Source organism: Saccostrea cucullata, unplaced genomic scaffold (genome assembly GCF_032062105.1).
Source record: "Saccostrea cucullata isolate Sc308-1 unplaced genomic scaffold, CSIRO_AGI_Scuc_v1 ctg8645, whole genome shotgun sequence".
Taxonomy (NCBI): Eukaryota; Metazoa; Mollusca; class Bivalvia; order Ostreida; family Ostreidae; genus Saccostrea; species Saccostrea cuccullata.
Window position 1 is genome coordinate 6,547 of NW_026929566.1, and position 13,720 is coordinate 20,266.

A 13,720-nucleotide genomic window follows, 5' to 3' on the forward strand; every position below is an offset into this window, starting at 1 on the left:
CGATTGGTTTTCGCATCCCTTTTTAAAACATTGCTGCGAGTGTATATCGATAAAAATAAAAGCATGACATCATTTTCGCGGGAAAAAAATAAAAATGAAATATTTGTTGCATGAGAAATAATTCAATTTTAGAATATACACCATAAATACATGATTTTTATTAAACAAAGAAGTATTTTCTATGAGATTTCAATTTTTATATAATTTAAAACCCCCGTATTCATAATTTAAACACGCTCTATCGGACGGACTATTTTTTGCCTTACGCAGTTATTTGCCCTTTGCTGTCATTTTCAAAAAACCACGTGTAGCGTGTTTACGTCTATGGTACCTGTATATTGCGGAGACCCACAAAGACTTCATACAATTAGGTAATTATACTTATCATGCTTTAACAAATTAAGTGAAGACTTATACTTAACGCAATCAGATAAAGCAACAATATTAAGTTTGTTGTTATTTTGCAAGGTGAAAATACTGTACGTATCACATAAGTGGGTCACAATGACAGTCATGCAAGCTGGAGCAATGTGACACAGTATCTATTTTATAAACAAGTTCATTTATAAAATAAACAAATATAAGAGGGAGTTTGGAGCAAATTCCTTCAATTACACTTGCAAATAGCTTACTTAACTGGCACCAATTCCATTGAGTATTGCATGCATACCCCTCCAACTCCAACTCCAACCCCCACCCCTCACTTTCATCAGTGTGACCCTGATGTCTGATTTTTATGTGCCCCAATTGATAGATTGGGGGCACATATTGTTTTAACCCTGTCTGTTTGTTTGTCTGTGTGTTGTCAACTTTAATATTCTATAACTTTTGAACCATGAGAGATACATGGGCAGTCTTCGCCAAATCTTTTTTTCAGCACATGCCCTTCGGGCAGGTGTGATCACAAATTATGCAAGCCCGAACAAATATTTACCTGCCCAGAAATTTATCAAGTTATTTTATTCTTTTTTGTCTTTTTATGCCAAGGAAATAATCTGAAAATCCATTCTGTCAATTTCTTGTCTTGCCATTTGTTTTCAACCTGTAGACTTTTTGTGTCTCTTTTGCAGAAGAGTTCCATGGAAATCGCGGTAAAATAAGATGTTGGTATTTTTTTAACTTCATTTCGATGGAAAACCAAAGACTTTAAAGTACATTTAATGTTATTGGTCTTATTTAATTTGAATATACCAAGGATAATGCCTTAGAATTAACATGCCCTTCGGGCTTGTAAGTGTACAATTTCCACATGCCCGCTTCCAATTTTACCAGGTCCCGGGCATCGGACTCCCGGGATTTGTCGAAGACTGCATGGGATGTACTGATATTTCATATTTGGAATGAGACCAAGGTAAATGACCTTGTTACCTGGTTGACTGTAACCTATATGATAATAGATTTTTCGAACCTTTGCCATAACTTAATCTTTAGAACCATAGGAGATAGATCATATTTGTTATGCATACTCCACTCATTAGGTTCTTTCAAATGACAACAAGGTCAATGACCTTGTGACCTTGACTGTTACCTAAATGGTGTAAATGCTAAAAAAGCTTTTTCGAACTGTGTTGCTTGTAAAGACTGTTTCCTAAACATCTATCATTTTAAGAACAAGATTGAAGTTCAATTATAATATTAGTTATATTCAATAGTTTGGAGCATGTTTATTTGAAATGTACAAATAGAAATGATAACAACTCCACCCTCACCTAGCACATATACTCAACAATCCTATACTGTAAGTTTTCCAGTTTTAATAGAAAAAAGTATTTCAACTCTACATTAAATTGATTTTTAGATAATGACAAGCACGAAGAAGAATTTAGTGCAAAAGATTTCACTCAGAGAAATACAAGTAAGTGATAATCTCAGAAAGCAGTCAATGCAACGAGTAATAGATCTTTTGGAACATGATGAATACTCTATAAATCAACAAAACATGAAAGTGTTGTTCAAAAGTTTACTCAATAGCTTAGATGAGAAGGCCGCAAAAATATTATCAATGATTGAAGATTACATAGTAAAAAATGATGGAAGACCTGAAATTGTTCATGTGTACATGCACATAAAAGATAAGCTAGAAGAAAAGGAAAACAGGGCTCTGAGAGATTCCCTCCACACTCGAAGGATGCTTAAGGAATTAGAGAAACAATTTTTCTGGGCGTTTGCCTAAATACAGTTAAATTCAACTGTACGCATACACTGTCGACTTTTTTATTATTATTTTAGCTTTAAAAATCCTTAATTAAGGCTACATATTGTTTGTAATTTTTATGATTTGTAGTTATAGTTGGTATTTTTTTTATGTTCTTTAACATATCATCATGAGTGAGATTAAACAGTTTGATGATCTTGTGTCAAAACTTGGTGTTTATGAATTGTCAGAATTTTCAATTGTGTTAAACAATAAATTAGCAATTGATATTTTTGATTATTCAAAGTCAAAGGATATAAGCGAAGAAGAAATGTGTAAGTGGTTTTCTCAAATAGTTTCAGCACCTGTAAATAAAAGAAATTTAGTTACTAAATTACACAGGTTAAAAACTAAAGTAAAATCAAAGAGGGGTGCGCAGAAAGAGGGTTTATTTAATGAGCAGTTTAATTGCCCACTTGTAAAACCTTTAAAGAAAACAGAAAACAAATGTGATGTCTTTGAAAGTGTGGCAAAGTCACTTGCACATGATTTACGTGTTAATGAAACACAAAAGAAAACAGAGATAAGGAACCTTAAAAGAAAAAGTGAAGAAAAAGATGGACAGATAAAATCCCTTAAAAAGATTAAAACAGAAAGTCAAAATAAAAATAAAAGGGTATTGCTACAACTTAAAACACATAAAACTAAGTATCAAAATCTTAAGAAAATTGAGAAAAAAAGAAAAGTGCAGTTGCAAAGAGAAAAAGTCAAAATTGCATCTCTCCATAAAAAACAAGTAATCAGTATAAAATCTGCAAGTGAATATTTTGCAGAATTAAAGACAATCAAATCAGAAAACATCAATTTGCAAGAACAAAATAAAAGTCTTTCCTCCAAACTAGAGAAGGCTCTTCTCGAACTTCAGAAAAAGGAATCTGAAAACAATAAATTGAAAATGGAAAATAAGAATTTAAGCGAGAGTTGTAATTATTTGGAATCTCTCCTGGAAGATAATCAAGAAATTGAAATTTATGATGCTTCTTCCAATTCTTACATACCCTCATTCAGACAGACTGTAATGCAGTTGACAAGTCTAAATGTAGCAACAGCTAATGTAAATAAGGTAATCAATGAGTCACTTAAGCTTGCTAATAAAAAATTAAGTACTATGCCATCACGCAAAACTATTGACAATATTGTTTCAGAGAAAGTTGCAGTAAGTGCTTCTCAAGTTGGAAATCAGTTACAGGGTAAAAGTAATACCACTTTATATTCTGATGAAACCCGTAAATTTGGGAAAACCTACAATACATTCCTCCTTAGTGATGAGGACAAAAATGTATATATGCTCGGTTTAAGGGAAATGTATAACAAATCTTCAAATACTACTTTAGACACTTTTAAGGAAATATTGTCTGACATTTCAGATTTGTGTGAGATATGTCTTGAAAATAATGATATTTCATATGGGCACAAGATTTTGTGTGATATCAGAAATTTCATGTCAGATAGAGCAAAAACAAACATATCCTTCACAGAATTGCTGATAGAATATAGAAAAGAGATAATGCCTGATATTGTTGAGGCATGGGAGACTTTATCTGAAAATGCCAAAGTTTCTTGTAGTAAAGTAAATAACTTTTTTTGTAGTCTCCACTCTTAGTAAATTTTGCAGAATGTACATCACCTATTCTGAAAAAATTTGAGGTTATGTATGAAAAAACTCAAAAAGATGAAATGTTTGAAGATTTTGAATCACTAGAATTTGAAGATTCAGATGTTCATATTTCTAAACTAGATGTTAATGTTATTACATTTCTAAGGTTTTGTGCAAAATGTTTTGCAAGAGGTTTTGATGAGAAGAATGGATGTTATGCCAATTTTACTAGCTATTGTTTAAGTGAAAAAGAAAAAAACTACTTCATTTCATTCCGGGGAAACAGGTTTAACATTATTTTTCTGATGGCTGAGTTTGCCTTTTTTCACCAGAAACATGTTTTAAACTTTTTGCAAAATGTCCATGGTACGAACAATTTTGTACAAGAGGCAACTTTACAATTGTGTAAATCAAAAGTTGTTATTGCTGAATGTAAAGTTTTGGGATAAATGTCAAAACTTGTCACTGGTCCACTTTGGTGGATCATTGAACAGAACAAACATGTACTAGATATGAATCATTTTTATGAATTACTTTTGAATTATTTTAAAGAACAAAGTGAGAATGCAGTTGGTTTTGTAAGTGGTGAAAATTTTCCATTTGATGAAGGACTGATTGTAAAAGACAAATTTTATGAGGCACTTTGTTTAGAAAGTAATGAAATTGATATCATTGCACAGCAGGTGGCACAAAATTTATTTTTTTCTTATTATAAATTGTTAAATACTGCTATGAAAGATCAACTCCCAGGAGGAGCATTTTACAAGATTACTACAGGTATGATTGGGGAAACTGAATCGGTGATACCACACAATAAGCTCCCGGATAGAGCATTTGGAATGCTGGATTTCCTAATAAAGTATAGACCTAATGCTACAACTCTAACAAATGAGGCATTTATTTTGTTTTCATTTAATAAAACAAATGAATGGCTTGATACTTTGTCAGAATCAGAGAGAGACAAATTATTAAATGATGCCAAAAAGCAAGGAAGGGTTATGCGAGAAAAATTTAAGGAAAGATGCCAAGAGATTGAAAAGAAGAGGGAAGCAGCTTTGAAAGAAAAAGAGGAAGTTTTAGCAAAAAAGAGAGAAAAATCATTTAAGAAAAAAGAAACAGAAACATCAGATATCATCTACTATGGACTGTGGCAGAATGAAAGAACAGTTGATGAAATACTGAGATCAATAAAAACGTATTCTGAAAAGAGAAAAGCCTTGATATCGCAAATTAGATTTCGACAAAATGTCTTAAAGCAGTTTGTAAATGATAGAAGTCTTTACAATGCCTCAGTGAAAGGAAAGGCACTTTCTGTTGATGAACTTACAGTAAATGTTAAAAAACTTATAAATTTAGCTGCTAATTTGGAAGAAACTCCAATAAAACTCACACCTGGCATGCCATTACTTGTTGGAAAAAGGATCAGGCACACTTTTAATGAAGGTGTATTTACTGGAAAAGTACTGAGTACTGTTCCTGGCTTCCCTGAGTTTTTTAATGTTATATACGACAATGAACTTGATGATCAAGGATGTGTTACTGAGACTACGGCAATCTATACATATAGACTTATGAATGACTATAAGGTTAATAAATTGGAAATAATTCCAGAGGTGGTGAGTGTGCAGTGTTCCACTTTCTGTGCACTAACGAATGGAAACTTTGCACCATAACAATGTTTTTTTTTTCTTGCCATAGCACTTTATTTTTTCAAATACCCAGATCACCTATCTTCGCTAGCCAAAGAGTTTTGGTCCTCTCCATTTTTCTTCAGATAAAAAGAAGTGCAGTGGACCAAATCCCTTGCCTAGCGAAGATGAGTTTCCCCCAATTTATCAATCTTTTAGGATAAAATTCCATCCCTATAAAAAAAAAGAGGGAGAGAGAGTTACAATAAAATTGTAATGAAGTTAAAATAATCTGTATGATATTTATAGCACTAGCTTTTAAAGTCAATTAAGGCAGTCTTTAAATTTTAAGAATCTGCTGGGTGAGAGTACACATATATTTTTTTAATTTTTGCACAACACGTACACTTTTTAAAAAAGTAATATTGTTTATACCTAATTTAGCATACTTGTTACTTTGACTAATACCACAAATATTAATAGATATTTAAATCTTCGTAATTATTGTTTTAACTGTCACTGAACATATGACAAATCTGTGGCTGTTATAGCTATTATGTTTATTTAACTCTATAAAAACAAAATGATGAATCGGTATATATAAACAATATATATATTGTAAATTGTTTAAATCTTGAATTATCAAAGAAGTACTATCTGCTGAAATCTAAATGATTCTATATTTTCTTTTCATATCAGCTGTCCAGCAAGGAATGAAGAAGATGAGGTCATACAGTCCGGACTGATACACTAGTATCCTTAATTATAAATAAATTTTAAAGTTATTATATAAATTGAAAATACATCTTTTTTGCTTTTTAAATTGTCTCTGAAGGAATTCTGCTTTAAATAAAAAAATTAACCTGAATAAAAACTGTCTATTTGATTTTTTTTAAAAATGGCAACACTTTTTATTTCAAGCTGTAAAAAAATGAAAATTAAAAAAATTCATAAGTTTTTTATTTTCCAATCAAATTTGAAAAATAAAACATTTTTGGAAATGGTTTTGAAAGCTCTCAAATATAAGGTGTTGCTTTTTCAACCAAGAGGTGTTTTTGAAAATCATGTTCCATAGCTACATTTAGATTAGATACTATAAAAAGAATTAATATCTGTGATATATAATATTTTCCTTTCAAAAACGAGTTATATCTTCAAGATTCACAATCAACAACAAATGCAATTTTCTATTCACAAAACGCTAGCAATGTGAATGAACCGCTATAACAAGATTAACCAAACAAGTCATTATGCTTACCGATACATGATCGACTGAGTACATTTTAACTGAATGTTTGCTAGCACGTTTACCGTGGGCATTTACCTGTAACGAAACAAATCCACGTGGCTTGTTGTGATTCGAAACAGGTCATAGAGGTTAATCGCATGTAAATGAAGACAGCGAAGAGGTTCAAATTCACAATACTTTTAATTAGAAAACATAGAGCACAAAGTTGTTCAACAAAGATATTTTTACTCAACCTTTACACATATAATATACACATTATATATCTAACTCAACTCTGAACAAATCTGTGCTCGGTGTTTACGAAAGCTTGAAAGTGTGTTCCTGTCAGTGATTTCTTTTGATATTCATGAAAATCAAAGGACCCTAACTTCAAAACGCAGCTTCATATGCTGTGTATATCTATTATTTGACATTTTTAGATGAAGATTCAAATAATAAAGACATTATATTACTTATTAATATTTAATTTTTAAAGCCTTTTATAAATGTTCGAAATTTGACGAGTGACCGGGGACCACAGATAAGACTTAAATGAGACTTGTCCTTTGAAGTCATTGTAGACCACAAAACGGCCTTATAGAGAATTATTGTGCATACTCAGTATTAAGCTGTCATTTTCAGCAAATGCTCAATTCTCATGTCTAAAAAAATATATCGATAATTAGACCACACCAATAAAAATTTTTGTTAGACTCACACATTCAAAGAATGGGTGGACTTAACACCCTATTTTGGATCTTTTTGCGACTCCTCTACCAAGCTGTTAATAAAGTGAATCCAAAATATATTACAAACAATGGACAGAGCTGGTTATATTAGGTGGGACATTTGTGAAAAAACAATGCCTTGTTGTCATGTATCAAAAGTGAAGCAACGATACATGAATATCGTCTTCCGGAATTCGGCATGTACCCGGAGTGGTTTTTATGTCACACAATCAATATTTATAGGAGGCGGGGGGCTATCGATCGGCGTCATTGTTGACATTTCTCTCTATCCCCCTCTCTCTATCCAGAAACTCGAATACGTGTTTAGCATGTCAATTGAATATGAAATTATTTTTAAAATGTGATGACACACAAAATTATTTAAAACAATATTTATTCTGAAAATGGCAACAAAACACGAACAAATTAAGACATAATTTAGACCGAAGTCAGTTTTCTAATTAAAGAACAGCCGACAAACATGTGCTGACTATGTATTCAGATGATGAAAAACACGTGAGCCTAATTCAAGAAATCTTCAGGTACCATGCCTTCAATATTTATTAAGTTTACCTAGAATAAAGCGTTTTAAATTCACATCCGTACCATGAATATACGGTTAAGATATCGGGGGTTTACATGTATATGATGGAAAAAAATAAACATTTTATGAAACTTAAATTTACGGCATTTTTTCTGACCAGTTAAGTCCACCCATTCTTTTAAAGAAATGTAAAAACTTATCTGTATTACTGAAATTGATAATCGAACTGCATACTGTAATTTAGATTTTATGTATAACACACTTATACTTACAGTTACATTTCTATAAAATTAAGCTTTTACATTTTCTATAAAATTTAGTTCCTATTTTATACAAATGGTTACCAATTCAATTATTAGCTCATTATCAGGTGATCAGATTAAAGTCAATCGATGCTGCTGATTAAACAATTTTGATTTTCCATAAATTTGACAACACTAGCATACAGCACATAACTCTCAGTTAAATATTGTAAATTTATACATTAGAGTATAACCATTGCAAATAATTATAGGAAGATCCTAGTTATTCTTGGAAGACTACAGGTCCCATGGGACACTTAAAAGGAGAAAAGGCACCCAATTGGGTGCATAGAAAAGAGATTTTTTAACAAGAGGCCCATGTGCCACCTCGCTAGGCAAAAAGCAAAAATCAATCCAGTTTTGAACACCAAAATGTATGTGGTCCTAACCTACCCCTAAAAGGCAGAAGGGGGATGATTTGAATCAAACTGAATCTACAAAGAATGCTACTGCTGTTCTTGAGAAGATTTTTCCTATATATTCCTATGTAAAACTTTGGTTGTCTATTTTGGCCCCGCCCTACCCCCAGGGGTCATGATTTGAACCACACTACCTAAGGATGCTTCCATACAAATATGACCAATCATGGCTCAGATGTTCTTGAGAAAAATATTTTTAAAGATTTTTTCCTATATTCCTATGTAAAACTTTGGTCGTCCATTGTGGCCCATCCTTCCCCCAGGGGTCTTGATTTAAAAATCTTGAATTTGCACTACCCGGGGATGCTTCCATATGACTATGACCAACCATGGCTTTGTTGTTCTTGAGATTTTTTAAAGATTTTTCCATTATATTCCTATGTAAAACTTTGATCGTCCATTGTGGCCCCACCCTACCCCATGGGGTCATGATTTGAACAAACTTGAATCTACACTACTTGAGGATGTTTCTACTTAGTTTCACCTTTCCCTACCCAATGGTTCTTGAGAAGATTTTTAAAACATGCCACCAAATTTTCAATAATTCTTAATTATCTCCCCTTGAATAAAAGCATGGCTCTTTATTGAAACTTTGAATTCCCTTCACCCAAAAATGCTTTGTGGTAAGTTTGGTTAAAATCAGCCCAGTGGTTTTCGAGAAGTCAAAAATGTCAAGAGTTTACAGACAGACAGACGGTCCAGAAATGTCTGACGTTGTGAAGGACTCATGTCTAGACTGGCATACATTGTTGAGAGTCTATGTGTATTTGTCGTCGCATTGATGACAACTCCACATCTGGATGCAATTTCACTCACAGCATGCCAGCCTGAACAATACGATGCAGATGATTTTGACCAAAAATGAATTTGTTACATACAGTGATTCCAAAAGCATTTCGGTACTGGAGAAGAAGTGTTATTCCTCGGTGCACATCATTTGGCACTAAAATCGAATTAAATTTCTGCCTTTGCCACTTGTATTGCCCGAGTAAATCTTTTTCTGCCTCATCTTCAATAGACTGTGGCCGAGTTTTCAGTATAGTGTAGAACTACTGTGGCAGACACAAGAAATTCTATTTTTTTTTTTATTAATTTCATCATATTTTTTTGCATGGAATAAGTTATACATCTATACTTTCTAACTCTACCATTAAAAAGATAACGTTCTTGGGAAAAATGTGGGTTTTTTTTTTAAATAATCGGGCTGTACACATCAAATGTTGGACGAACAGGACTGACAAATTTACTTGTACCTTCCATCAAATCCAACATAATTTGCCATTCTACATTTGGAAAACTGTATTCTTGCAAAATATTTTGGATTAAACCCCAACACTTATTACAAAATAATAAAAAAATGGAAAAAACTGAAAATATGTTGGATGAACAGGGATAGACAAAAAGTCTATTTTGCAGCTCTTGCTGTTCAAGAAAAAAACATTTTGAAACTTGAAATTTGAAGTATAAGAAAACCAAAGAGAGAAACAAAAATAAAAATTGGGAAAAAATGATAAAACAGGAATGTAATTTTAAAATTTCCTATTTTGTGTTGGAATAACGAAAGACGGATGTTGGAAAAACCTGGACGGACACAAGGATCCTTTTTGGATGTTTGTCTTAATTTTTCATTATTTATATTTTGCCAAGAGAAAAACAAATCATATGAAAAACAAATATGATGCAATAGGTCCATTTATTTATACAATGATGGGAATATAGTCTATCTAGTGCTTCTCAGAATCTTCTCTGTCTCTTTAGTAAATCCTGTTGAAAAAAGTAGTTCAAGATATTCAATCTGTTTCATTTAATAAATTTATTGTTCACAGTACTTACTTTCATAAATATATTCAATATATATAGATCTATAGTTCTACAAGAAAAACCCTTTCGGTCAAGTTTGCTAGACATTACACTTAACATTTTACATTCAATATCATTATCGTAAAAGATCTATAAATTACATTTTACTTACGATAATATACACGAGACCCTCTCATCTCAACAGATGGAACATCTATCTGCCTCATAACATCTGAAGGGAGTAGAGTGTGAAGTATTGCTCCTTCCACCCATAATTTTAGAGACCTCTTAAACTCCATAAATCTAACATATGGCCAATTGTCAACCTGTTTAAAAACAAACTGCATATTATCTACCTGTTGCGATCATCTACATGCATGTAGCAATATGTGTATAGTACTTGAATGCACATAATGTACTTAATTGTTTCCATATTTATCAACAATATAAAATATTTATCTAAAAGACTTTAGCACAATTAATCAAAAGCTGAATAAATTGAAAACCTTCAAATTTGATCATTTTTAGGTGAATTTAATTGAACTCCAACTCAAACTAAAATAAACAGTAAAATTCAAATTTCAACTTCTAGACTCACAACTACAAATAAATCATATAAATACCTGCAGTCCTCACTTGACCCACTGACGACTTCAGGTACGCAAGTCTCAGGCATGTCTGGTGCTGAATATCGACCCAGTATTGAGCCACCTTCCTCTGCTGAAAGATGCTCCCTGGACAACACAGAACGAGGGATACCAACAAGTTGATCCTACAGGGCAATGTCCTGTGCTGGCAGCCAGGCTACTGGGGATCTGCAGAAAAGAAGCAAATCATAAAATCATATTTCTACTCATATGCTTACTTTCAAATAAGTAGGAAATTTTTTTACACATTTAATTCCCTTAAACCTTATACAGTGAACATTCAGATATCCGGACGCCAGATATCCTATCCGGATGCTTCATTATCCGGACGATTTTTCATCGGAACGAAATTTTTAAATGTTATTTTGTCTTGTTTAACTGGTGATTCAGATATCCGGACAAATTGAATGGGAACCAAAGTGTCCGGATAAATGAGGGTCCACTGTAATTTCAAAACAAAATTCCTATAAATACCTGCAGTCCTCACTTGACCCACTGTCGACTTCAGGTACGCAAGTCTCAGGCATGTCTGGTGCTGAACATCGACCCAGTATTGAGCGATCTTGGTCTGTAGAAAGATGCTCCCTGGACAACACAGAACGAGGGATACCAACAAGTTGGTCCTACGGGGCCATGTCCTGTGCTGGCAGCCAGGCTACTGTAGAGCTGCAGTCCTCACTTGACCCATTGTCGACTTCTTCAGGTACACAAGTCTCAGGCATGTCTGGTGCTGAACATCGACCAAGTATTGAGCCACCTTCGTCTGCAGAAAGATGCTCCCTGGACAACACAGAACGAGGGATACCAACAAGTTGATCCTCCGGGGCCATGTCCTGTGCTGGCAGCCAGGCTACTGGGGATCTGCAGAAAAGAAGCAAATCATAAAATCATACTTCTACTCATATGCTTACTTTCCAATATGTAGGAAAATTTTTACACAATTAATTCTCCTAAACCTAATAATTTCAAAACAAAATTCATATAAATATCAGCAGTCCTCACATGACCCATTATCGACTTCAGGTACGCAAGTTTCAGGCATGTCTGGTGCTGAACATCGACCCAGTATTGAGCGATCTTGGTCTGTAGAAAGATGCTCCCTGGAAAACACAGAACGAGGGATACCAACAAGTTGATCCTCCGGGGCCATGTCCTGTGCTGGCAGCCAGGCTACTGGGGATCTGCAGAAAAGATGCAAATCATAAAATCATACTTCTCCTCATATGCTTACTTTCCAATATGTAGGAAATTTTTTTACACATTTAATTCTCTAAAGCCTAATAATTTCAAAACAAAATTCATATAAATACCTGCAGTCCTCACTTGACCCACTGTCAACTTCAGGTACGCAAGTCTCAGGCATGTCTGGTGCTGAACACCGACCCAGTATTGAGCCATCTTGGTCTGCAGAAAGATGCTCCCTGGACAACACAGAACGAGGAATACCAACAAGTTGATCCTCCGGGGCCATGTCCTGTGCTGGCAGCCAGGCTATTTGGGATCTGCAGAAAGAAGCAAATCATAAAATCATATTTATACTCATATGCTAACTTTCAAATATGTAGGAAAATTTGTACACATTTAATTCTCTTAAACCTAATAATTTCAAAACAAAATTCCTATAAATACCTACAGTCCTCACTTGACCCATAGACGACTTCAGGTACGCAAGTTTCAGGCATGTCTGGTGCTGAACATCGACCCAGTATTGAGCTATCTTCGTCTGTAGAAAGATGCTCCCTGGACAACACAGAACGAGGGATATCAACAAGTTGATCCTCCGGGGCCATGTCCTGTGCTGGCAGCCAGGCTACTGGGGATCTGCAGAAAAGAAGCAAATCATAAAATCATACTTCTACTCATATGCTTACTTTCAAATATGTAGGAAATTTTTTTTACACATTTAATTCTCTTAAGCCTAATAATTTCAAAACAAAATTCCTATAAATACCTGCAGTCCTCACTTGACCCACTGTCAACTTCAGGTACGCAAGTCTCAGGCATGTCTGGTGCTGAACATCGACCCAGTATTGAGACATCTTGGTCTGTAGAAAGATGCTCCCTGGACAACACAGAATGAGGGATACCAACAAGTTGGTCCTACGGGGTCATGTCCTGTGCTGGCAGCCAGGCTACTGGGGAGCTTCAGTCCTCACTTGACCCATAGACGACTTCAGGTACGCAAGTTTCAGGCATGTCTGGTGCTGAACATCGACCCAGTATTGAGCTATCTTCGTCTGTAGAAAGATGCTCCCTGGACAACACAAAACGAGGGATATCAACAAGTTGATCCTCCGGGGCCATGTCCTGTGCTGGCAGCCAGGCTACTGGGGATCTGCAGAAAAGAAGCAAATCATAAAATCATACTTCTACTCATATGCTTACTTTCAAATATGTAGGAAATTTTTTTTACACATTTAATTCTCTTAAGCCTAATAATTTCAAAACAAAATTCCTATAAATACCTGCAGTCCTCACTTGACCCACTGTCAACTTCAGGTACGCAAGTCTCAGGCATGTCTGGTGCTGAACATCGACCCAGTATTGAGACATCCTGGTCTGTAGAAAGATGCTCCCTGGACAACACAGAATGAGGGATACCAACAAGTTGGTCCTACGGGGCCATGTCCTGT

At 34.2% G+C, this 13,720-nt stretch overlaps 1 protein-coding gene across 1 annotated transcript; it reads right to left on the reverse strand.

Annotated features, from left to right (window-relative positions):
- Positions 1-9,531: 9,531 nt before the first annotated feature.
- On the reverse strand, positions 9,532-13,636 carry LOC134281237 (uncharacterized). Its single transcript, XM_062763712.1, has 9 exons — positions 13,553-13,636; positions 13,039-13,422; positions 12,717-12,908; positions 12,398-12,589; positions 12,090-12,268; positions 11,562-11,948; positions 11,064-11,255; positions 10,613-10,766; positions 9,532-10,404 (listed from the first exon to the last, which is right to left on the reverse strand). The coding sequence occupies exons 2-6, from the start codon at positions 13,089-13,091 to the stop codon at positions 11,938-11,940; spliced, it is 627 nt and encodes a 208-aa protein (XP_062619696.1). The 5' UTR covers positions 13,092-13,422; positions 13,553-13,636; the 3' UTR covers positions 9,532-10,404; positions 10,613-10,766; positions 11,064-11,255; positions 11,562-11,937.
- Positions 13,637-13,720: the final 84 nt, after the last annotated feature.

Excerpts from the sequence above, each read along its gene's own strand:
- LOC134281237 (XM_062763712.1), bottom strand. The coding sequence starts at position 13,091 with ATGCCTGAGACTTGCGTACCTGAAGTTGACAGTGGGTCAAGTGAGGAC. Across the intron at positions 12,590-12,716 it reads GGGTCAAGTGAGGACTGTAG|ATCCCAAATAGCCTGGCTGC; the intron begins GTATTTATAGGA and ends TTCTTTCTGCAG. Across the intron at positions 12,269-12,397 it reads GGGTCAAGTGAGGACTGCAG|ATCCCCAGTAGCCTGGCTGC; the intron begins GTATTTATATGA and ends TCTTTTCTGCAG.